Genomic DNA, 24,840 nt, shown 5'->3' with positions numbered 1-24,840 from the left:
ATTACTTTGGTTACCCAGAAGGCTCTACATAACCCAGGGTGACAAGGGCGCTCCTGACATTCCTTACTGTTTAGCTGCCTTCTGTCTTCTTTTGCTAAATGCTCTAACCTCTTGATATCTCTTTTGAAAGGTGGGGACCCAAACTGTATGCATTGTTCCAGATGCGTTCTTGCCAAAGCAGTATAAAGCAAATGTAACAGTTAGGAAGAAGGCTCCCTCCCTCACTAGGTAAGTACAACTGGCAGACGAGGCCAGGGCCAACCCACCTTCCCATTAGACCTGCCACACCTCTCCATTGCCCGGATGCCGGCGGGACCCCCTAAGACCTGAATCTGTTCATCCACAGCCCAGAGCCTTTAGTCTAGTGAATTCCCAGTCAAAGGAGCTGACCCAGAGCAACTGCTACCATTGCTGCTTCTAATTCCATCCCCTCCAGGTTCTTTCTCAATTGTTTGCATCTCTTGGGCTCTTTGCAGATCAAGAATATCTTCCTCCAATTTAATAATTTTGAGGTAAGATAGAGTTTATTAAAAGGAGATTTGACCTGTAATCTTGGTGAACCGATTGGACATGCTACTTTAGACTGTTCTCTTACCTTTGTGAAAGAACCCTCTTGATGTGGAGTGAGTGTTATCGTGCAGGCTCACACATCTGACACTCATGTGCTGGGGAAGATTTTTTCCTATTTAAAAAAAATATTCAGATATACTTCAAAATGGAGTTCCATAATACATATTCAGTAGAAGAATTCCAGAATTGGTTCATAAGCCAGGTTAGTATTATGCATTGATCTCAATTTGGAAATATTTAAAAATCATTAATCAACATGATTACCATGGTAACAGATTGCTTTAGAATTCATTAATTTCTTTGGCAGAGACCGTTTTGACCCATCCCATTTCTAAATAAAACCACAGCAATACAGTTTATCTTGTAGATCTTGAATGGTACGTTTGAGCTCGCCCAGCTTGCTGATTAAGCCTCCCAAGGTCCTGTAAACCTAACTCTAGCTATCTGTGAATATACTTGAGATAATACTTTCGGTGTGGAGTAAATGGCCTTTATGACAATATTATTATTATTATTATTATTTTGTGAAGATGATCAGCCCTGTGCTAACATCTGCCAATCCTCCTTTTTTTTTTTTTTTTTTTGCCGAGGAAGACTGGCCCTGGGCTAACATCCGTGCCCATCTTCCTCCACTTTATATGGGACGCCGCCACAGCATGGCTTCCCAAGCGGTGCATAGCTGTGCGCCCGGGATCCGAACCGGCGAACCCCGGGCTGCCGCAGTAGAGCACGTGCACTTAACCGCTTGCACCACTGGGCCGGCCCCAATAACATTATGTTTTGGAGTTTTTTTTCTTATGACCTAAAAAAATTGTCATATATGTTCACTTTGAGTGGGGAATTTTTAAAAATTGTAGGGGCCAGCCCGGTGGCACAAGTGGTTAAGTGTGCACGCTCCACTTCGGTGGCCTGGGGTTCGAAAGTTCGGATCCTGGGTGCGCACCGACGCACCGCTTGTCAAGCCATGCTGTGGCGGCGTCCCATATAAAATAGAGGAAGATGTGCACGGATATTAGCCCAGGGCCAATCTTCCTCAGCCAAAAAAAAAAGAAGAGGATTGGCATTGGATGTTAGCTCAGGGCTGATCCTCCTCACAGGAAAAAAAAAAAAATGACTTGCTTCTTTGGCCTTGAATTGGGATTGCTCTGAAATGAATTTAAGGTCATGCAAGAATCTCTGACATTCCATGACATCACCAAAACCTTTTCATTCCTTCAAAATCCACCTGAAAGGCTGTGACACATCCATCATCATTTGCTCTCACTCATTTTGAAAGGGGTGTAGCTGATTGTGAATTCACAGAACACAGTTAGTCTTATTCTTGATATTTGAGCTAAAATCCTTGGTTAAAACCCATTCTCAATGTTCCATAGATTGCCACAAACAACACTCTTCTTAGCTCTTCATCTTTAAACCATTTTTTCCAATGCAGGAATTTATGTAAGTCTTTCCATTTTATTTGCTGATTGGTAAAATCCCCTAAGTTAAAATTTGCCTGATTTGCAGTTTTTCCGCATTGATTTTTACCTGTTAATGTTTCTGCTTTTTAGAGCGATTCCTTTGAGTGAGTTTGACTCTGTGCTATTGTCGTCAGAAATAGGAAAAGAAAGTTTCTGCATGACTCACCGGAAAAGTCAGGAGCAAATGACAGAGATTCTCAATTATCCAGAGAGGCATTTATTAAAGAATCAAGGGAGTTGGCAGTCATCACAGCCTTCAGCTTCAAATGTCACATAGTTGGCAGCCTTGGAAGAACTGCTGGGCCCCTCCACAGTTGATTATAGTGTTAGTGACCCAAGAAAAAGGACAGGGACTTCTGAGTGGTTTTCTGGCCCTTCTCCCACTGTCTTTAGGGTTTCTGCATCAGAACTCTCATCCTGTCTTCCAATGGGATTATGGTGGTGAGGAATTAGAGGTGACATCTGCAGCCATGGACCAGCTGTAGCTGGCTGGTTTCTTCAGGGATAGAAGGCCCTACAGCCTCAGGTACCAGGCTGTAGCCCAATTACTAATCAGCCCCGAAGGCCTCTGGCAGTCTGGTGTGTTTAGAGCCCCGGCTTTGCTCTTAACCTTCAGGTCTTGTCCTTTCTCTGAGGCACCAGACCGATTTTAGCTTGGGAGGCGGTGTTAGACCTGATGTGAAGACTCTCGCTCCTGGATCCCCAGAGTGGGAAGTGGGTAAGAAGGAACTGGTGTCAATAAGTGACGCATCCCTCGGGCACACATGCCCCACAGGCTGCTCAACTCTTGTGATTCATAACACAAAGGTTTATATGATTGTGACATGAAAGGGAGTGTGTTTATACCAGGATCTCACATCCACATCATAATTCTGGATCTGAACGTTGGAAGATCTACTATGTTAGATTCCCTTTGAGACCGAAAAATAATTCTAGCTGGGCTGAGGTCAGAGTGTAGTCTGTGGAACCACCTTTGTTTTGGTGCAATCTATGTATAATTCAAGAGTAAACTCAACCACAGCTAAATGTTACTTACAGAATGTGGAAAGATGTTCAGGGTCATACCCTTTTCAACTCTATTACAGTAATATTTAAGTTTAGTTTTCTTCTTTCTTGCCTAACTTTCCTGTTCACTCTCTGTGTCTTCATGCAGGTCCCTGGCATCTGACATATGGCGAGCTTTAGGATAAAAACGTATCAAGGCACACCTGATGTTCTGAATGTGTAGATCCCCCCAAGTCCAGAATCTCAGCTGAACCGGATGGACGAGCTTTCCTTCCATCAGGGCTCTTGCTGACGGTTTTCTCCACATCTGAGTTTACTGTTGGGTTTCCCTTTCTTGCTATTCTCTCTCTCTCCAAACCCCTCTTGATTGCCTTTCCTCAGGACAGACCTTAGAAAGACGGGCCAGGACTTGGGAATTCTGCATTGCGCCCTGCAGTCCCAGGCCAGCACCCTCTACATCCCGTCTTCATGGCACCATCCCCCAAACAGATGCCTGCAAGCATCAGCTTCTGAGAACCCACTTGTTTTCTGCATGACTAGCTTGTAAGGAGGGCTAAATGGAGAGAATTTACAGGAATTTTCCACTTTTTCAAAAAATGTATGTGACTTAGTTTTGGCTTCGAACTGAGAGCGAACTCAGTGGTGTACTGCTCTGTATACTTGTGCACATCTGTGGAATCTGCAGAAACTGATGCAACATTCCCTTTCCTGTCAGGGCTGTTTGTATAATTGTATATAATTGTAGCAATAAATATATTCTAACATCAGCCTGGGGCATTACTTTCCACTTTCTCGAGGAATTGCCCTACTGAGCAGTGGGGCTTGCCTGCCTCATCTCAGGTTCTCGTCTTCTCTGATTTCACGAAGTGTTAGTTTGGAGTTGGCCAGTGTTTGGAGAAAGAAGGTAAAGGAGTATGAGGGCAGAGCTGGGACGTGAAGCAGCATTATTAATTCACTAGGTGGCACTGTTCCTGGCACTCTGAGATGGTCTGAATGTTCAAGGACTGAAGCTTAGAGGATTGGGTGACAGTCTGTGACATGAGTCAGCTATTCTAATAGTCACTCTTGCATCCTTCAAGAACGTATTGTGTCACGATTATATGGCAGGTACTCACTGCTAGACGTAAGGTACTCCTTCAAGATTTTCAGAAAAACCACACAAAATATGCCAACATGATATTGAATTTTCCATCTGTCCCTGATGTTTTTTAAGGGTACTAAGTCAGTCTAGTTGTTTTAGAAATGGTATCCTCCTAAAGGGGGCACATAAGCAAATAACCTTTTTATTCAGCAAAAGTAATGCTGTTTGTCTAATATCAAGGAATATTTGCTCCCAAACTGTCTCATAATTTATTGGAAAGCATTAGTTATCAGGCATTTTTATAACTTAAAAGATAACCACATACTTTGTGTGGTTTCTTATCAAATTGCTGTTTCTTAGGCCTCTCCTCGATTATAAGCAGAAGTTGGTGTAAAACCACTCAGCCGTAAGACCTGGGGATGCACTGGAGCAGGAAGTTGGGGGTCCCATGGCAGGGGTTAGCAGGCAGACTTGAAAGACTACTTTTTATGTACTAAAACAAAATAGACTGCAAGCACTTGAGGAAATCATCTGGTTGAGCCCTTTGAACCACTGATCAGATAACTATCTGAACGGTCATGCCAGGTCCGTTCTTGCTTTCCCCTTTTAGTAGATTCATCAGAGAACCTGAGGCTCAAGGGCAAAAGATAAAGAAGGCACAGTGTGGGCTGCTGCCTTCCACAGCAAATTCTGCTGCGATACTGTTAGACAGACCTTCTCTGCACAGAGACTTGTCTGGCCAGGACTGGTGATACAGGGGGAAATTATTAAAAATATGTGACTAATTATCAGTTGCTTCTGGTTATAGTGCAGTAAGAGAGAAGCTCACCAACTGTGCATACGCTTGTTTATGGAGCTGTGGAGGATTGAGGATTTTCAGCCTGTGGGTGTTAAACTTGGGCATAGGTTGTGGCTCTGACACTAATGAGTGCTTAGACCCTGGACACGTCACTCCAACCCTCTGGGCCTCTGACTTGTCTGCTGGAAAATGAGGTGTCTGGACTAAATGAATTCTAAGATCCTTTGTGTTCGAGTCTCTCCTCCTTTGGGAAAGGGGAGGGAGCAGCATACTTTTAATACACAAGAGGAAGGTCATGGGATGGCAAAAACAGGCAACTGAGGGCAGAAGAGAGTTATGACCATCACTTATTTTCAGGTGCTAAGAAATGTATTAAGATAATAACAAGTCAAAGCACCATCTAGCCACATTCAGCTCACTTTTCACATCCTGTTGGCTGGATTTCTTCTCAGGGTCTCTTCTGCAGAGGGCAGAAAGGCTGCAGTCTACACCTGTCATGGGGACGTACGGGTGGGAAGTTGAAGCCTCAGAACAAAAAGCCACTTTTCTTCATGGACCACCCACACCCACCGGATGGGGCAGTGCCATGAAGAGCAGCCCCGGGACTTGTAAACTGTTGGACTTGAGTCCTGGTCACAGAAAGCGGACAGCGGTGCAGCAACCCAAAGGGAGAAGAGCGGATCCCTTCTAATCACTAATAATCCACACCCGCACTTAAGGACACACTGCGGGGAACGCTTCCCTCCTTCGGCATGGATACAGCTCCCTCTAGCACAGCATCCTCATCCCTTTCCAGGCAGGTGGATGAGTTGCCTGACTGGTGAGTTTGGAGAGGAGCTGTGGACGCAGTCTTTCTCCTTTTCCTGTGGGGAGCTGGCTGTCCGCAGGAAGCACACATTATGTCCGCTCCTCCATGCCCTAGTTTTACAGAGGCAGCCCGGGATCTCCCACGAGAGGGTAAGTCTGTCTGGGGTTCAATCTTAGGAAGCCCAGTTGCCGCAGGAATAAGCCCACATTCCCCAGTACCAGCTTTATCAGGGATGAAAGTGATCTATGGCCTTCACCTGCTTATTCTTTTGCTAGAATTCTCAATTGAGTTAGCACAGTGGTTCTCACTTTAATGTGCATCAGAGCCACCTGGAGGATTTGTTAAACTACAGGTGCTGGGCTCCACTTCCAGGGTTTCTGATTCACACGTCAGGGGCAGGGCTGGAGAATTTGCATCTCTAATAAGTGCCCCAGGTGAGGCTGCGGCTTCTGGACTGGGGACCAGCTTACAGCCCCAGGGATTGCGTGTCTGAGAGACGGAGTTCTATGTATTGGTCCCCTCAGTCTCCAGAACTGAATGTTCTCAAGGCTGTCTGAGTCAGCTGGGCGTCCTTTGCTCAGCTGGGGCCGGCAAACTCTTCGGTCAGTATGAGTAACTCTTACAAATCAATATCCTCTTCTAGCCCACGGCCTTGGGGAGAAACAAATGGTTATGGATTATACTCATTTCTGTTCTAAGTAGAACACCAGATGAATCAATGCCAGCCATAAATCAGCCCTGAAATGCCAATTTACAAACAGAATCCAAGAGACGTGTGCAGTTCTCCTTTAATAAAACCTTGTGGAGCTCTGGGCACAAATAAACATTTAACTGGGGCCTTTCAATGATGATGAAGCTAGCGCACTTTAAAACCTTCTCATTGACATATAAAATACAAACAGTGGACAGCGGGAAGAATCTTCACAAACTGAATGCACCAGCGGAATCAGCACAAGAGCAGAAAGCACGTTTACGCCTCCAAAAGTCTCCCCGTGCTTTTCTCGGTTACTAGCTTCTCCCTCCGAGGGTAAGTACTATCTCGAATTCTAGCAGGGGAGATATGGTTTACCGTTGGGTACTTTATGTAAATGCCATCATTCAGCACGTACTCTTTAGTGTCTGGTTTCTTTTACTCAAAAAACTCATGTATGCTTAAAAATGACTTGCACCCAGTCTGCCCTGTTGCTATCACGTTGCTCTTCGCTCCGGCGTGCCTCTCCAGCCTCTGCTATCTGGATGCGTGTGCCTACTGCACACCTCCATCCCCCTCCCCTACACTGCGCTGCTGTTCCAGCAGAGCCAGGCTCCTCCTCAACCGTCATCAGCAGGACTTCCTCACCTCCAGGTCTTCCTTCAGGCTTCCCCCACCCTCATCAGAAATGCTTTCCCTTCTCCCATCTGCCCACTTCCATTAGTCACAAGAGGCGAGCCTCCAGCACGTCCCGACAATGCCCACACCTCAGAGGTGCACCCCTTGCTCTGCGTGCGTTGGGGGGCATCTTGCTCCTCACAATTCTGCGGGGACCTGGTTTTCCCAGCATAGTGCGGAGCACACCGTCTCTCACCATCGCAGGGGAACAGAGACTGGAGAACCCCACTCGGGCTTTCCAACGCCCGGGGCCCAGGAGTGACACTTGTCTCTTCTGCTCGTATTTCAGTGGTCAGAACTATTATACGACAGTCTTAGGTGCTTGGGGGCTGGGAAAGGCAGGGGAGACACAATCATTTTTCTTTTTTTGGTGAGGTGGATTGTCCCCGAGCTAACATCTGTGCCATCTTCCTCTACTTTGCATATGGGACGCCACCACCGCATGGCTTGATGAACGGTGCATAGGTCCGTGCCCGGGATCCAAACCCTCAAGCTCTGGGCCTCCCAAGTGGAGCCCCTGAACTTAAACACTACGCCACCAGGCTGGCCCCTCGATCATTCTTAAGACCAGATTATGTCCCCCTTTGCCCTGTGACAGTCACTGTGCTCCCTCTCCGTGGCCTTATTCTCCAGTATTTATAGTCTGGACACCACTGGTTCTCAACCAGGGGGGATTTTGCCCCCCCCAGGGAATTTTGCCCCCCCAGGGGACATTTGAGGATGTCTGGAGACATTTTTGATTGTTATGACCTGGGGTGTATGAGGTACTGACATCTAGTGAGTAGAGGCCAGGGGTGCTGGTAAACACCCTACAGTGCACAGGACAGTCCCCCCACAAAGAATTACCCAGCCACAAACGTCCATGGCGGGGAGATTGGGAACCCCGGCGCCCACAGTGCTGCTCCCTCGTGCACAGATGTGGCATTACTTCCGCCAGACCGCAACCGCGTGGGAAAACAGTCACCGCGGACAGTGTCCTGTGGCCTGGCCCCTCGAGGTGCAGAAATGACCAGGTTATGGAGTGGGGGCAGAGAAAGAATGGGACCTGAGCCATTGATGTAACCTCCTCCCCAGCCTCACGAGTAGAGCAGACAGCAAGCGGCGAGGAGCTCCTCCCCGGCGCCCTCCCGCTGCTCACCGGCCACGCGGGCCTCGGGCGCCTCTGGAGGAACCGGCCGGGAGCGTGTGCACGCAGACCTCTTGCACCCGGATCCTCTCACATGTCTTCCGCACTGCCTTTTTTCTGGTGTGGAGGTTGAACCAAGGTGAAGGCAAGCGTGAGTCATCGCTCGTCCCTGTCCTCACAGTGGACTGCCCTCTCTGGTCTGGAATGAGACATTCTAATTCCAACTCGTCCATGATCTGCGGTGTGATTTCGGGCAACTCGTCTAACCTCTCTGGACTTTGATGTCTACACCTCTAAAAGAATGAATTGATTTCTATAACATATTTTTCCTCCCCCAAAAGATAAGGTCTGTAGGTGCTCAAAACCCATTTTCAGTTCCTTTTGGCTAATTTAACATAGCAATGCTAGTCTTGTGTCCTGTTATCCCCGGGGCAGCCTGTTCACCTAGTTCTGAGGGACTCGCGCCAAAAGGTGCCCTACAGGTAGAAATGAAGGACTTGGTACCAGTTCTGAGAACTGATTGCACGTGGCAATGAGGAACAGGGTTACCTGAGAGAATACCGTTCTTTTATTCACTCACCTGGCAGCTATTTAGGACGATCCCTGTGCCTCGGCCCTGCTCTCACAATGAGTGGTTAGAGGGATCCCTGGCCTCCCCCTGCCCCCAGCACTGGGGCGGGGCCGCCCGCGGCTCATTAGTTCTCACTCACTGACAAGTCACCGGAGGATGCTAGGCTGGTAACTCATGACAGAATTGGAAGGTACAACTTTTTCCTCCAAGAAAGTTGCTCACGCAGCGAGCCAGCTGCTGTGTGTCTCATCCTACTGTCTACCTTCCCTCATGCTCTGGCCTAGTCCTGAAGCCAGCCAGGGAGGGAGACGGGGGGCTTTGAGGGATAAGGAGGGGGCCCTGAGTGTATGGATGGCCACATGACAATGCACTTGTACCCAAATCATCAACAGTTGCCTCCTGGGTATGTCGTGGGCCTGGGTCCTAGGTGACTAACAATGGCTGCAAGTAAAAGCTGCCTTCTCTCCAGGTTGCTGCTGGGGATGGTGGAGCTGATTAAAAATGACTCTGCCCTAGTAAATATCACCCTGGCATATGTGGTAACCTGGTCTTGGACACCTCCCTGTCCTTGCTCTATCGGGAGATGATAGCTCAGCTCTGGACTACACAGTCCGGGTCCTGATTTTGTCCATTGCCATCTCTGAGAAGACCCTTCAAATCCGCACATCATAACGCTAGGGCACAGGGGCCGTGGCCCCATTCCTAGCCAAGCCCTGAGGCTCCACCACCCAAATTCCTCCAGGACCCCAACCTCCTGCCCACTCAGGACGGGGGCAGGGGGCATGCTGGGAAGGGGCCAAACTCAAGTAGCTCGTGGCCTAGAGGAGAGTTAGGACCCACAGCCCTGAGCCACGGTGTGTGTGCAGGCATGTGTAGCCTGTGTTCCAGCCACCACGTAAGCTGGGCTCACCCAGGCAGATCCAGACACATTCCAAGGTGACATCCGGAATGTGGCCACAAAGGAGCGTTGTCTGTTCATTCATCATATAGGTACTGAGCAACCAAATAAATCAAGTCCCTGCCTTCATGGAGTTTGTATTCTAGCAGAGGGAGACAAGCAATAAACAAATGACACGGTTATGGCAGATGGCGAGAAGTGCTGTGGAGGATATAAAATGGGGCACGTCACAGAGGGAGCGCCGGAGTTGCAATGTTATAACTGGTGGTCAGAAGGGCTTCACTGAGAAGGAGACACTTGAGTAGAGACCTGGAGAAGTGAGGGGAGGACTCACGCCAGCACCTGGAGGGATAAAACCAGGCAGAGAGAAAGGCAAACCAAAATGCCCTGAGATGCTGTATAGCATGTTGAAGGCACTGCTAGACGGCCAGTGAAGGGGCTGGAGTGCCACGGAGCAGAGCCAGAGAAGCACTGCTTCACAAGGGTGATCACGGCATCATTTGCTGCCCGTGCAGTGGCCTGGGGGAGCCGGGTACCAATGTAGGATGAGACCTGCCATAAGGGGGGTGACAGGAGAGCCTGTCAGCAGGGGATGCTTCCTCCGTGGAGCAGCCTCAGCTCTGGCCTTGAGAGGTGGGAAGATTCTGAAAGGTGAGGCAGAGGAGGAACAAGTCCAGGCCCCCAGCTGGAGCTAAAGGAAAACCTTGGCCGTATTGTGGGAACAGGCTGTGGTCCAGGCTGGCTGGCACACAGAATGATGACCTGAAGGACAAGGCAAATCACACATTTAGCCTCAAATTTTGCAACCGGACAGCTTTCATCCAGAGCGTGTAGAGACCTAAAGGATAAAGCCTGTCAGAGCTGAACCTGTGAACCTACTGGAGGGTTTTCAGCAGGGGAGTGACTGACCTTTACAGTTTTAAGAGAATATTCTGGTGGCTCTGTGGAGAGTGGATTTGGGGGGTGAGAGTGGAGTTGGGAAGATGAGGCCTTAATGTTCGCTCTTGAGGTGATTTATAGGCCAGGGCGGGGACTGGGACTGACATCCACCGGGCAGCTGCTCTGGGCTGGGAGCAGGACTTCAGAGGGCGGTACTGGTTGCTCCTTTTTGCCTCAGGTGCAGGATTTCACCTGCCATGGATGGCCACATGGCAAGCCCTTGTCCAGCATCACCCCCGTAACAAGCCAGGTCTGGTTCGACTTCAGAGGGGTATCCTACCATCGGCTCCTCTTCTCCTTGCCCACTGAGTTGCTCTTGTTTTCACTCTCATGCGGAGGGGCAAGTGCAGCTGTCTCCCCACTGCTGATCCTTCTCTAGTTTTATTGTCCTCTTCAAAAGTGGGAGCCACCATTTAGTTCCTGTTTAAAAATCTTCAGTGTTTTTACTGGCCCCAGTGTTGCCAGTTTGCAGGGACTCCACACCCAAATATCTTCAGGAGCTCAGCATGACAAAATCGTGGGGCCAGGGGTGGGTGCCAAATTAGAGAGTGCACATCCCAGCTAGAGGCATTCAGGGAAAAGGGAAGCAAGGACATTGTTTTGGCCAGAGTAGATGCGCCCATCAGCCAATCAGGCTGGCGCACGGAGTATTTGTAATCCTTAGTTTAAAGGCCCAAATCCTGAGCTTCTCAAATAGGGGCATCTACAATCTGGCCTTGGGGTACCTCCCAGCTGCCTCTCTAAACCTCCCTGTTCTTGGAAGCCGTTCTGTCACGCCTCCTTGCCTCTGTGCATGGTTTCTTCTGACTTTTATGTTTTCTGCTCCCGTAAAACAATCAACCTCTGGAACCCAGGTCCAAGAAATTTCCTGTCTGCCCACAGCGTTATCACAGGTGGCGAGCATCCTGGACTGCTTCCCTCGTTCCCCTTAGACTTTGATCTCCTTGAGGGCAGAAGCCAAGAGATAATTGCTAACATACAGCCCTGAACATGAAGCAGGTGGTGGGAACCGTTAGTTCTCTCCACAGGTTCTTCTTCAGCATTTAACTCAGCAACTGCCAATTTAGCAATTGCTGATTTAATCAATCAATCGATCAATCAATCAATCAATCAATCAAGTAAAGAGAAAAATTGAACCCAACACAGCCGCTGCTCTTGTAGCACTCCTGGTTTGGGCAAAGAGAGAACGACAGCGGGTAAGCAAGCAACTAACCTAAATCCAGCATCGGGACCCAACAGAGGTCTGTGCTAGAAGAGAGGGGGGCCTAACTTCTGTTAGAAAGGCTGGGGAAAGCTGTAGGCAGAGGGTGGCACTTATGTGGAGCCAAGGATTTTGTCTTTGCTGGTAAAGCAGAGATGGAGGTTCTCCCCGGTGAAGGGGCCTGCAGGATGCAGCCTGGAGGAAGGAGAGCACTTGCCATCCATGCTTTGGGAAGGGTCCATGGTCTAGAGTCTGTGGTGGGTGTGGGGGCAGATGGTGCATCTGGATGTCACTGTGACGGGTGGGCTTTGAATATTATACTAAGGAATTCTGGCTTCATCATACAGGCAGTGTGTGTGTGCTGGGGGGGTGAGGTGCAGGTGGGGGTCCAAAGGCTTCTAGGAAGTGCATCATTAGAAGGTTAACTCTAGTCAAGCTACAGGGTGGAAGGAGGATTTGAGGGAGACCAGGTAGGAGGTGGTTGCTACGGTAGGGAGACTGGTGGGTGAGAAGTGGTTCCTAGAGGCCCGAGTCAGAGCAGTGGGGGTGGGCGGCGGTGATGAACGTGAGGTCTAGTAAGAGGGCTGAATGGAGGGCTTGAGGAACTGCTGTGTGTGCTGCACAAGGGAAAGGAAAGAACTAGGGGCAAGGCTCCGGTCTCTGACTGGGAATGGAATTGATGGCTTTGAGCATCTATTATGTCCCATGCTCTGGGCTCTGGTGCTATGCAGATATCTTATTTAACTAGACTGACACCCCTGGAAGGTGGGCAAAAAGATACCCCCCCCTTTTTTTTGGTAAGGAAGATTGGCCCTGAGCTAACATCTATTGCCAATCTTCCTCTATTTTGTATGTGGGATGCCGCCACAGCATGGCTTGATGAGCAGTGTGTAGGTCCACACCTGGGATCTGAACCTGCAAACCCTGGGCCGCCCATGCAGAGTGTGTGAGCTTAACCACTATACCACCAGGCCGGCCCCCAAAGATTCCCTTTTTTAATAGAGGAAGTGGCTCAGCTTCAAGATTCAGGGGCTGCTCAAGGTCATGTGTGGCAATGGGGGCACCAGATTGGCAACCAGGTCTGTCTGGCTCCCAAGTTCCTGCCCTTTCCTCTGCACCCCACTACCTCACCCTCCCCCAGCAGGAGTCAGCACAGCTGTTCTCCAAGCCAGAGAGCAGTTGGATCTCACTATTCCCTTTGCCACTGGTTGGAGGTGGGAAAAACAGAATTCTTCTTTATTCTTTATCCCCAGCTCCCTCCACCCAGCTCCCCTTGCCGTTAGCTTTTGCTGCTTTGCCCCAGGTCGTGGGCACAGCATCACTGTGAACTACATGAACCTGAAAGACCCGGTGTCTCTCAAAATGCATTTCTTCTCCTCTAGGAGGATGTAGTTAGCCTCAGAAACACTGGGTCTCTTGGAGGGGAGGGTCTTGTAGGCAAAGCTTACCAGGTGGTTGCAGAGGAGCTGGTGTACGTTGACCTGAGGCAGGCTGTGGGGAAGTTGTGCTTGTTCCTCCTGAGCAAAGAAGGCTCAGAAAGGCAGCCTGGTGGTACTGCTCCCTGTCGAGATGAACCAACAGACATGAGGGATGGACTGCCAGTTAGGAAATGCACCCAGCCCCTCGGCTCCTTAGGAGCTGAGGACGCAAGCTGTGGCGACTGTCCTCCTCTGGCTGCTCTGGCCCTAGAGCCGGGTGGCTCGATCCTTGAATACATGTGTATTTTAACAACATAACTGAGCTCGTGGCTAGATTCAGTGTCGCTCACAGCACCCCTTTAACCACGGGCATTTCCTGCTGCCAATCTGGGAAGTGGCATCAGAAGTCTGTGTGTTAAATTCTTCTTAGAGAGGTGCCCAGCGAGCTTCCTCTCTCCCCATCTTCCTCTTTCCCCACCCCCATGACCACTGATGACTGCCCCTGGCTGATCTCAGTGTCCCCGGGCCACCTCTGGCTGGGTGAGGGGGTGGAGTTGACAATCCTGACCTTTCTGGATGCCTCAGAACTAGGAAGAGATGGGGTAGCGTGAAGGCAAGAGCAGGGAGGGCTGCTGCTTCACAGAGGCTCTGCCCTGAGGTCTGTCAGAACCTGGGACTGTGGACCCTAACCTGCACTGCCCGTGGGCCAGTGGCCTCCTCCAGTCCCACTCATGGCTGCTCTCCGCCTCCCTGAGCTCAACACACTCCATGAAGTTGAGCTTGGATTAGAACATGCATTTGGCTCCACTCGTCGCTTTGTAATTTGCCGTGTCTTAACGTGCATTGCATTCACAACGGACGCAGCGCGCTTTGTCCTAGTCTTGTTAAATTGGTAACATACATAGCAAACCCGTAAGTCTCCTCTGGAGTCTATTGAATAGCTTTTCCTGTAGTTACAAAATTGTATTTGCCATCTCCCTTAATTTTCCACATGCATATTTGAAACAACTATTCAGATGAATGATAATTACATCTTTGGAAAGTGGAGGGGGAGGGAAGAGCTTTGAAGGCTGAGGTGGTGAAAAAGCCTGTGCCCTGGGACTCACGTGTCTGCTGGTGGGCCACCAAGGGCTGAATGGTGACCGGTGTGCACCGAGATGTGCCGCACAGGCCTCTGGACAAGAGTGGGGAAGGCCGGGGATTTGGTGAATGGGAAGTGCATTTAAACATTGTGTTTCCCATTCTTTCAGTATTCTGTCCCTCACTGGGCTCTCCTGGGGAACTGGGAAGGGAATCTGTTCGACCATCTAATTAAACTTTTCTATTTCTAATCTCATGCTGAATTTGTGTAAATAGAAAGCATGGGAAATGCAAATGGCAGCTGCTTCCCATGAAAGGTGTTGTGTTTGCAGAGGGCATTGTCCAGAGTCTGAAAGCTAAATGGGGCCTCTCAAAAGACACCCGAGAAGGGCTCTGTGCATGATTGGAAACCTTAGAAATGAATGTACTGCCTTCTACTCTCCAGGACGACAAAGAGCGCTTAGGAGTGGAGAGGAGTCCAGACTCTAAAATAATCTCCTTCCAGCACAGGCCGACCAGCCTTGCTATCAGAGAGGCTGTGGGATGTGGGTTTTCCTGGGACCCTGGGCACTGAGTCTGGTCAGCTGGCTTGGGTCCTGGGCCAGGACCATCATCACAAGTCGCAGGTCAGGTAGAACTCTGGGTAATCTTTCCCTCCAATACAAGTGACATCTTCGTCATGACTATACATGGAAGCAGTGTTGAAGGTGTGTGGGTCACTGAGGAAGCAGTGTTGAAGGTGTGTGGGTCACTGAGGAAGACAAAAGTTGTAATTCATGTTTTTCCTCGTCTTTCTCTGCCCCCAGGCAAAGTCATAGCCTGCTTAAGTATGTGCAGTTACAGTGTCACCGGTGTTCATTTCTCAGACCTAAATTTTTATAGACTAACCCCCACTTAGGATGATCATGGGCTCTGTCCTAGGACTGTCTGGCAGCAGACTAAAAAGAAAAATTTTGGAAGCATGTAGAGGGATTTGTCTTTGAGCAAGTGCTTTAACTTTTCTGAATCTTAGTATTCTCATTTCTAAAATACGGATATTGTCCATTTCATAGGATGTTGGTCTAACTTATTTATAGTACTGGACCCTCAAATGTGAGCGGTCTCCCCCCAGCCCTATCTATCTCTCCAACTCAGAGCAGCAGTTAGTTATAAACTAGCAGGAAATGCTCAAAGAGAAAAACCATCACCCAATTTCATCTGACATCTGCCTGGAAAAATGTGCATTGTCTAGGTGGGCTCTGCGGGTTCCCATGGTGAGGTGCTGACATCCCTTCCGCTCAGGTCAGGAGGGAAAGTGTGCAGACCAGTTTGCTGAGCGTCACCTCCAGCAGTGGGAGTGGAAGGCAGAGGGGTCACTAACGCAGCCCATGACCTGCTGAACTGGGAGCTTCTGGAAGGTTTACCTTCTGTTTTATTATTATCATTTTTGTTATTCTGTTTATTTCCCTATTATGATATATAGAAAACCCTTAAGCCAAGAAAGGCCTAATAATGGGAGTAGCAAGGAAATAACACGAGGGGAAGAACTCTTCAAAGGTTAAAATGTCACTCCTGAAATAGACCTCACTGTTGAATGTATCACATTACACTCATCGTTAGAATTCAGACTCTTCTACAACATAACTGGAGATACGAAGGCTCTAATGAGACCATCTGAAAATGGCTCTGTAATTTAAACACCTAGCATTTACATAACGATGGCTGTCACTTACAGATCCATACACTCTGGATCTGCCTGTTCAAAGGGTTTAACTCATTTAGTCTCAACAACCCCAGGAGATGAGGCAATTATTGCTTCCGAGGCGTGTGTAGTAACTTGCCCATCTCGCCACGCAGGACGTGCGCAGCGGGATTCAGCCTCCACAGGCTGTACTCTTAATGCCCAGGCTGATGGTTGCACGTAGAGAGGAATAATACATTTTTTAAAAGGTTACTTTAAAAATCTTAAAACATTTAAAACGTTGAAAGATTTTTAAAAAACCCTTTAAAAACACCAAATGAATATCATTAACTCTAAAACAGCATCTGAGGCTGAGACTCAAATGCTAATAAGGACGTAGGTTTAATGAGGCCCAACTATAAGGATTTTATTTTGAATAAATTCGCCGTTATAGTTGCTTTTTACAACACTCCCCTTCCCAAACACTCCTTGCTTCATCAGTGTGTATGAATCCTTTCTCTTTAGACAAAGGTGCAAGGTGGAGAAGTGAACTGCTAGCTCTACTCAACACCGTCGACTGATCTAAGATTCTAGATCCTCAGCTCAGCCTCTCTCACCTAATACTTATTTTGGATATGCTGAGTTCTCTGCCAACTACACCTCAACATCAACAATCAAATCTGCTGATGGAACTGAAATAAATTACCTAAATCCATAAGATCCCAGTTAAACAGCTTAAGTGGGGGGAAAAAAAAGACTACTTGATAATGGCAAATAGCAATTTTAGGTAAAAACATAACAAAAGAGCAAAAGTCTGAAAAGCAATGGTGTGTGAAAAAGTCTGCTACCTGAAAGAGAAGAGTTTCTTATACGCTGTTGTAGAACATAATATGTTCAATCATGAAGATCATGAGTTTCGGAATTGTGACCATATCTGAAATAGAGTATTTTCCATTCCTAAGAGGTCACAAAAGAAGGGAAATGAAGCTACCTGGGGGTGGCATTAGTAAGACACTAAGCTTGATTCATGCAAGGAGAGATGCAGAACACTAGAAAGATCTATACAACAAACACCTCATCAGGTCACAGGAGGTGATGCAGGAGCCTCAAGGCAGAGCCAGCAAACAGCTTAGGTGAATCATTGATAGAAAATGATTAGAACAGTAAGGTATGACTAAGGTGTCTTTGGTATTTAATTGCAGTTCTCATATGAATTAATTATTGATACTGAACATGTGCTTATCCTACAGAAGACCCATATGTTATTACCCACTGGAGCCAGGCAAGCCATGGGACTAGTGAAGGGGGCTTTTATTTATTTAGCATCAGTGCTGCTGCATGAGGTCAATTTCTTCAGGAAACAAAAACAAACCACCATAAGAAAAATGCATTTTTTAATTTTTTTTCCTCAGTGGCAGAATCACATAGCTGTTTTGATATGGATTTCCAGCAGGTTTAAAATACTGCTTTTTGGAGTTGTAAAAATTCCATTACAGAAACACACAGAACAGACATAGGATAAATAGCATCAATCAGTTTATCAGATGGTTGTTCTAAACATATTCTTTGCCTTATTTTCCTATAAGAAAAGTTTGAAGGATCAAATTGCAAACTACTATCAGCATACAACTATGGTTTGGGAGAAAAAAACCTAAAAGGAAAAGATAAAATCAGTAACCCGGTTCACTTGCACTGCTATGTCTATGTCACTGCGGAAGTTTGCACGTTTGTGGGTATTTTGTATTAGCTAGGAAATTTATAATTGCAAAAAAACCAAAGGAAATCTGAAACCTATTCTTTATAAAACAAACCATTGCTCATCAATGTCTTTTTCCCTTGAGACATAAGCTGCTTTAAGAAAGGGGTCAAAAGCTATAATGGACAACAATTTGTTATTCAACTGAAATATCTGGACAGAAAATTGGCAAATTTGGTACATGGTTTAAAAAGTGAAACTTTACAAATTTATAAAAACTAAATTAAAACATGCACAGGCTTGTTTTTTTATTGCCAAATGGTCAAAACCTTAAATTGTTTTTAAATCTGAAAGACTAAGGACCTTAGGGAAAAAGCCACTCCTAACACATAACAGTTTCATTGTAACAGTAGTAGAAAGCAGCTTAACAGACGGCACTAAAGAAAAAAAATTAAGTTACCATTGAAAACAGTAAACACTGTTAAAAGCTAGACTTGTATTCCAATTTTAAGCATAACTACTTATGTGGATGGTAATGTTCAAAACTATTTAATGTTCTTATGGAAATGATATTATGATGTTAACACAATTTACAAAGCACTGTGAATGAATGTGCTAGCAGTTCGAATTTAAAGTCACACATGATCATGTTAATATCATTCACCAAGGACAGTCCTCAGGTGTCTACAAATATCTACACTAAAGGTCTGGACAGAGGAAGCAGAGGGACGCTTTGTTTCTTATGACGAGAGTCACAATACAGCAAGTGCGCTCACATTGTAGCTACAATTATACTAGTCACAATTTTTAATCTTACAGAATAAAGCTATAGTATGTGAAATTACAATATATATATCTTCTTTAAAACCATTTTTAAAGAAGGGCAGATCTGTCATTTGTTTAGAAGTCAAAAACCAGCAGAAAAATGTAACTGATAAATGCAGTCTTGAAAATATTTTGTGGCGAATTATATGTTAATTTTCAAAATACAACAGAATTTTTGGTCCATGAGGCCCTTAAATAACAAAAGGGTTTCCATTTATCAATAGAAATACAAAGTTTGTGAAAAAATTTCAATACTTATTAAAACATCTTTTTACAGAATGCTTTTTTTTTTTGGGGGGGGCGGGGGGAGTTGAACACAAGAAATATCTCTAATAAATAATGGGTGTGACCAGGTAAAAAACATAAGTGAGTTAAGGTACTTTAATACGACTGTCTCACAATCTTCTTTTGAAGACCATCAATAACAGATTTTCTTTGAATGTCAAACTGAAATACAATTATTATTTCTTATATTAACATATCTCAGGATTTACTACTTAATACGCCTGCTTTTCTCCCTCAAGGGCAGGGATCAGCAAACTATGGCCCATAGGCTGAATCTGGCCTGCTACCTGTTTCTGTAGATAAAATTTTATGGGCATGCAGCTACACCCAGTCGTTTACATACCGTCTGGGGCTTTTCTCCTGCTGTAAGGGCAGGAGTGGTTTATAGAGGCCATATGATTCTCAAAGCCTGAATTATTTACTATCTGATCCTTTACAGAAAAAGTTTGTCAACTCTTGCCTTAGGGGGTTTCCGAGACCAATCTAAAATAATGCATATATTTCTCTACGTTTATTAACACTCTGCTTTCTCTTATTCTAATGCATGTGTGTCGTTCATGTATTTTATTTGTTGGTATACACCTAGGAAGCTCAACACCCTAGCCGAGCTCCCATGTTTAATCTATACGGAACATAAACCTTCTCTCTGGCCATAACCTGTTTGGTTTCGGGTCGCTCAGGAATTCTCCAGGAGTTGGATGATAATAAACTAGATCCGCCATATACTAACAGAATGGCTGGAAAACTGTGTGTCTCATTTTATCTTGAATAAGGAAGCTGGACAACAACAACAAAACAACAAAAATGAAATATACCTTAGGGTACGTGCCATTAAGTCAAGGGAAAAACAGCTTGTGAGTTCTCAACACACACACACACACACACACACATCCAGAGCCACCTCCACTTATCACAAACTAACAGCTACAACATAATCAAAGAATATTTGTTTTATAAATATATTACTGTCTATATACACATAGATACATCCATAAAAGACATGTTAAATAATTATCTGTATAATCAATACTACTTTAAGTTTTTTTTGTGTTTTAAAATTACACAATTAAAATTATCAAAATAATTCTTTAAAAATACCAGGAATAAAACCAGTGAAGAGTTGCTTTCCATTTTAGTGGTTCTAAATCTTATCATTGGTCATCCAGACTCCAGACTTGGTCATCCACAACTCAAAGAAACATAGTTTAATTAAGGAAAAATCAGCCATCAAAAGCATAACACCCTCCTATTGTTAATACTTCATAACAAATATGTATGCAGGTATGTATATATATATTTATAAAAATGCTCTTTTTAATTATATTACATATTCTCATAAATGAATTTTCATAAAAACACAAAGTTCAAGTTTCTAACAGTATCAAATATTTTATACTGGTGTGCATTTCTTTCAAATGTTTAGGTCAATGACAAACTCTATCAGGATATAGAGATCATAAAAAGGAGACTGAAAATTTACGTACCACATGCAAGAAAGGAGAAAATACTAAGGGCCAGTATATGGCCACGTGGGTACTATTCCCTCTGTACTAAGACACAGAGACAACGAACTGGCTAATTACTGTGTCGAGTACAGTCAGCTGTCAATCATTGAGGGGCAGAATATTCCATCTGAATCCTTTCTCTTCTATCACTTGACCACTTCTGGCAGTTTCACTACTTACTAACACAGCTCTCTCCAGTTATTTGCTAGCAAGTCTGGTAAAAGATACGATTAAGGTAAAAGTCGAAGGTTTGGGATCAGCTATGGATTTAATTTAATAATGGATCCATTTACTTATTGCTTTAGATAACTAAGAATTTGCTGTCTCAAGTCTGCCAAATATCTCATTCTTCAGCTCTGAAAGCAACACTGGTGCTTCAAAAAAAGAGGGACAAACTGTCCTCTTGACATAAGAAAACTGCTATTTCTTAACTCACTATTAATTATACTGAAGAATTTCAGTGTGGGCAGTTCAGAGCTATTCACTTCGGGACAAGTGGCGACAAGCTACACTCTTTCTCCACAGTCTAAAATCCATGAAGCAATGACAAATCGTCAGCTAAAAACATTAGGAGGTCAGATTAAAGGTCTGATATACATTTCACCTAAGATCTCATTAAATAAACTTAGTAAAGTTTGGCAGAATCTTCAAATAATTAAAATGCAAAAATTAAAAAAATGGAAGCAAAACTTACAAGTAGATTTAAAAATGATTTCATACTAACAAAAAGAAGGTTTATAATATGACTAAAATAAAAGGTACTACACTTTTGTAACCCTATTTTTGGCACTGGTTTAGCCTCTACATTTAAACTTGTTCTACAGATAGTGACAATCAGGAGAACAATTTCACGAGTGAGTAGGGTCGCTCTCAGACAGACACCACTCAGAATGGTGTGTGCGGCACCATCCAAATTATTTCTGGGTACAGATGAGGGCCACACTCACCTCAAAAACAACAGCAATAATTGTGTAGAACACCACTTTCCTGAATTAAGTTTGCTGAACACGGTTCAGATTATTGGATATGTCAATAAGCACAATGCCTTTTAGAAGCATTTACTGTAATACCCAAATCCTACTTCGTGCAACACACAGTGTCACACAAGTAGTGAAAATGTTATCCTAGTCAAAGGTGCTTGGACATTATTTTCAGGCAGCATTTTACCTTTATTTTAAGTTAAGTTCACACTAGGTAAGTTTTAGGAGAAAGAAAATGCCAATAAATTTATTTAATATATTTTAATATATAAAACTAAGACAGACACTTTTATTTACCTAAATTGTTACTTTTATTTTCTACGCTATTCTAGACTTCAATTTTACTTTAAAAATTTGTATTTAAATAAGGGATAAAATGTTGCCCAAAAGTCTAATCATAGTTACGCACTTGTGTTTTAACTAGATCTACAAATCAAATAGTTCTTATAGTTAAAAAGATACAATTTGTATCAACAGTAAAAGGTACTTTCTGGTTTTTCAGGGCTTTACTTCAAACTGGAGCATGTAGAATAATCAGAATAACCAGGCGTCTAGGCAGACTACAGAAGCAGGTCAGAATGAGTCTGTTACACTAAGTAAGATTCAAAGACTGGAGGCAAAGGCGAAGCTCTGTCAATCACACGACTGTCTGCCACTGATTGCAGTAACTATCTCCTAACTGACAAAAATGAATTCACGTCTAGCAAAACCCATGACTTTGAAACCAGAAATATCCCTTACTAATACTAGAACAGACTTTAGTCTGTATCTAAAACTACACTATTTGTGGCAAGAATCTGGCCTTAATAATATAACAGGCCCCCCAAAAAACTACCTTCAGGAAAATGGAAAATATACAGTATCTTACAAAAACTTTAAGTTACCATTTACAACTCCTCCGTCACCATATCCATAGTGCAGTATCAATAAATGTTGCATATCCTCAACACATAGAACCACCTCAGGCGAGCCTTGATAAATAGCAGGAAAGCTAAAGAGTATATTAAATATAAAAGTTGCATTGAGAATAATTAGATTCATTAAAAACAGGCAAGTACTGTGAAAGGGTTATTTTATCCAGTATTGTTGTGCCCCCAAACAAAAAGACAAACATTAAAAATACAGGTTAATGGAAATCTAGGAATTCAATTCCATCTCTACTGTCTAGAAGCACATCACAGCTAGATGACAAAGCTCTAAACTGTAACAGTTACGGCTTTTGCCTTATTCTTTAAAAAAAAAATGGAAACAATTTTTTCCATTGATTGCATCTGCTTTCCTTTAAATCAACCATATTAAATTAACTAATTACTTAACAGAAAAAAAATCCAAACCAAAATAAAACAATGAAAAGTGCCATATTGTAAATCATTCTAATATATACTGTTACCCATTTCAACATAAACTGGTAACTTACATTTTGTTTAAAATATAAAGTCAGTGCTGTAGTATAACTTTGTTTCTATAAATAATGATTATAGCACAAAGAAGCCCACTTTCCCCAAATAAAAATAACTTAAAAAGCTGTAAAAGATTCCAATTAAGCTTGGCTTGAAAAAACAGTTGGCTAGGTCTAGTCAAATGTCCAATATTCTGAAGGTATTGTAATTGCTTGCAATTGATAGACAAACACCAAGTTAATAAAACATGAAACAAGGATAAAAAGTGCTGCATATAAACCCCTGATGCACCAAAGATTAATATCAAAGATCACAGATACATCTAGTAAATCACACTGGAAAAATTTCCAGCCAAGGATATAGCTTTAAAAAGGAAATGTTAAAAAAAAGTTTGAATGTAAAGCAATCCTGTGAGACTTCCACTATGTGGGGCTATACATACAGATTCCATGATACAGTATTTCACATAAATGGATACTATATAACCTCCTTGCTGAGAAGGAGATCACATGTGCTATTGTAGCAAACCTCCCTCAGCATTTGAGCTGAACAGAAACTACTAAACACCACAAAGATGCATCATCTTTCAATAACCCAGCTGTGATTTCTCCACTAAAATGGCTGCAGCCAGCTGCTGGGCGTCTGTCATGTGAGGGTTTCTTTTCATGACGATTCGAACAAGGTCAGGCGGGAAGATGTTGCACAGGTTGATATAAATCTTTTCTCGGTTGTCTTGGTACCTTGGAGGATCTTGTGGCATTCCACAGTATGGTATTCGCCAAGTCGGCTCCTGCTGTTCAGGTAGGCTCTGGAAGGTGAACTGCTCGTAACATGGCTGTGTGGAGTTATCAGGCAAGGAGTAAGTCTGCCGATAGCCATACGCATCAATCCCATAACTCTGCCTATCCCAGCTTCCCAGCCCTTCCTGGCGGGAGTAAGGCTTTCTTTGTCTTGAAGGAGAAGTGTCATACAACCGAGAGTCAGAAATGCTGTCTATTCTTGTGGCCACTAAGGACCGCCCTAGGTGTGGTGGCTTCGAGTGTGCTGAACTTGGAGGAGAGGGGTAATCGCCAGGACAACTGGACCGGGCCCCCACAGCTGGGTGCTGCAGATGCATAGCCAGGTGTGGAAGAGGATGCTTGTGATGGTACTTTGGTTCTTCATGACTGTAACTTTGCACTCTGGTTAAGGGGTCATGGAAATTCTGCAGAAAGGGTTGGGAATTAAGGCGGCTGTGAGGGTGCATGTGTTGACACTTCAAATTCTCTTCCAGTTGCGGGTCAGGAGAACTGACATAGGACCGGTCATTGTACCCCACGTATGAGTCACTGCTCCCACAGCTCATGCTCCCTTCACTGCTGCAGTCCGAAGCTACAGAACTTATCCTATAATCTGTGTCTAAGGAGAAACGCCTTTCAGGACTTCGTGGGCCTGAGATACTCAGATTTGAATATGCGTTCAACATGGAATAATATCCAATGTCAACAGGCGAGTCACATTTTGGATACTGTTCATAAGGCATTGGCGTTCCATGATTTTTGGTTGCCATCATCATTGGAGGATATTGTCCCTGGGGTCTTTGATCCTGAGGTGGGAAATGAACTCCAGCTGGAAGGCCATTGCTTAAAGATGTAGTGCTTTGGGGTTTTGCAGTAGAAGTAGCCGGTATACTAACTAAGGAAGGGACAGACCTGGTTTCCAATTTGTTTTTGGTAGGAAGCTTTTCCTCTAGGTCTTGGTAGACTTGAGTCCTTATGCTTGGATCCGATTGCCTCTTTGGAGCGCCTCGTTTGACATCAGAAGTGCTATCGGCCTTGGTGCTGCAGGGAACGCTGTTGCTCTTCACCAGTCCTCCTTCATTTGAAGTTTTGGTTGCTGTATTTCTAGACATGGCACGAAGTTCATCAGCCACTGACCGCTGAGGCTGACTGCCCCTTTCAGGATGATAATATTTGCACTTGTGTCCATAGGTACACTTCTTCCCTACGAAGAGTAAAATCCATTAGGCAAAGGAGCATACCACCAGATCCTGAAACATAGGACCGGTCATTGTACCCCACGTATGAGTCACTGCTCCCACAGCTCTTAACTTATGAAAGAAACAGAGGCAGAAATGGGAGATATGCTAAGCATTGCTCTGCTCCTTACTTTTGAGAAATGCCAC

General features: G+C 44.8%; 2 protein-coding genes across 6 annotated transcripts in view; one reads left to right on the top strand and one right to left on the bottom strand.

The window, feature by feature from the left end:
* The window catches only part of RDX (radixin), an 80,808-nt gene extending 80,596 nt beyond the window's left edge, over positions 1-212 (top strand). Inside the window, exon 15 of the mRNA XM_004427356.3 lies at positions 131-212. Within this exon, the coding sequence (XP_004427413.1) occupies positions 131-197 (67 nt within the window). The 3' untranslated portion in view covers positions 198-212. The remainder of the gene's footprint in view (positions 1-130) is intronic.
* A 17,150-nt stretch (positions 213-17,362) lies between these two features.
* ZC3H12C (zinc finger CCCH-type containing 12C) overlaps positions 17,363-24,840 on the bottom strand; it is a 68,228-nt gene continuing 60,750 nt past the window's right edge. For all 5 annotated transcript variants that reach the window (XM_087433672.1, XM_087433670.1, XM_087433673.1 and 2 more), the window contains one exon: positions 17,363-24,659. In XM_087433672.1, coding sequence (XP_087289798.1) covers positions 23,263-24,659 — 1,397 coding nt within the window. In that variant the 3' untranslated portion in view covers positions 17,363-23,262. The remainder of the gene's footprint in view (positions 24,660-24,840) is intronic.

The sequence above is a fragment of the Ceratotherium simum genome, chromosome 7 (genome assembly GCF_057802395.1).
Source record: "Ceratotherium simum simum isolate JZ-2026a chromosome 7, ASM5780239v1, whole genome shotgun sequence".
Lineage (NCBI taxonomy): Eukaryota > Metazoa > Chordata > Mammalia > Perissodactyla > Rhinocerotidae > Ceratotherium > Ceratotherium simum.
The sequence above is the reverse complement of the archived record's forward strand: the minus strand, read 5'-3'. Positions and strand labels throughout refer to the sequence as shown.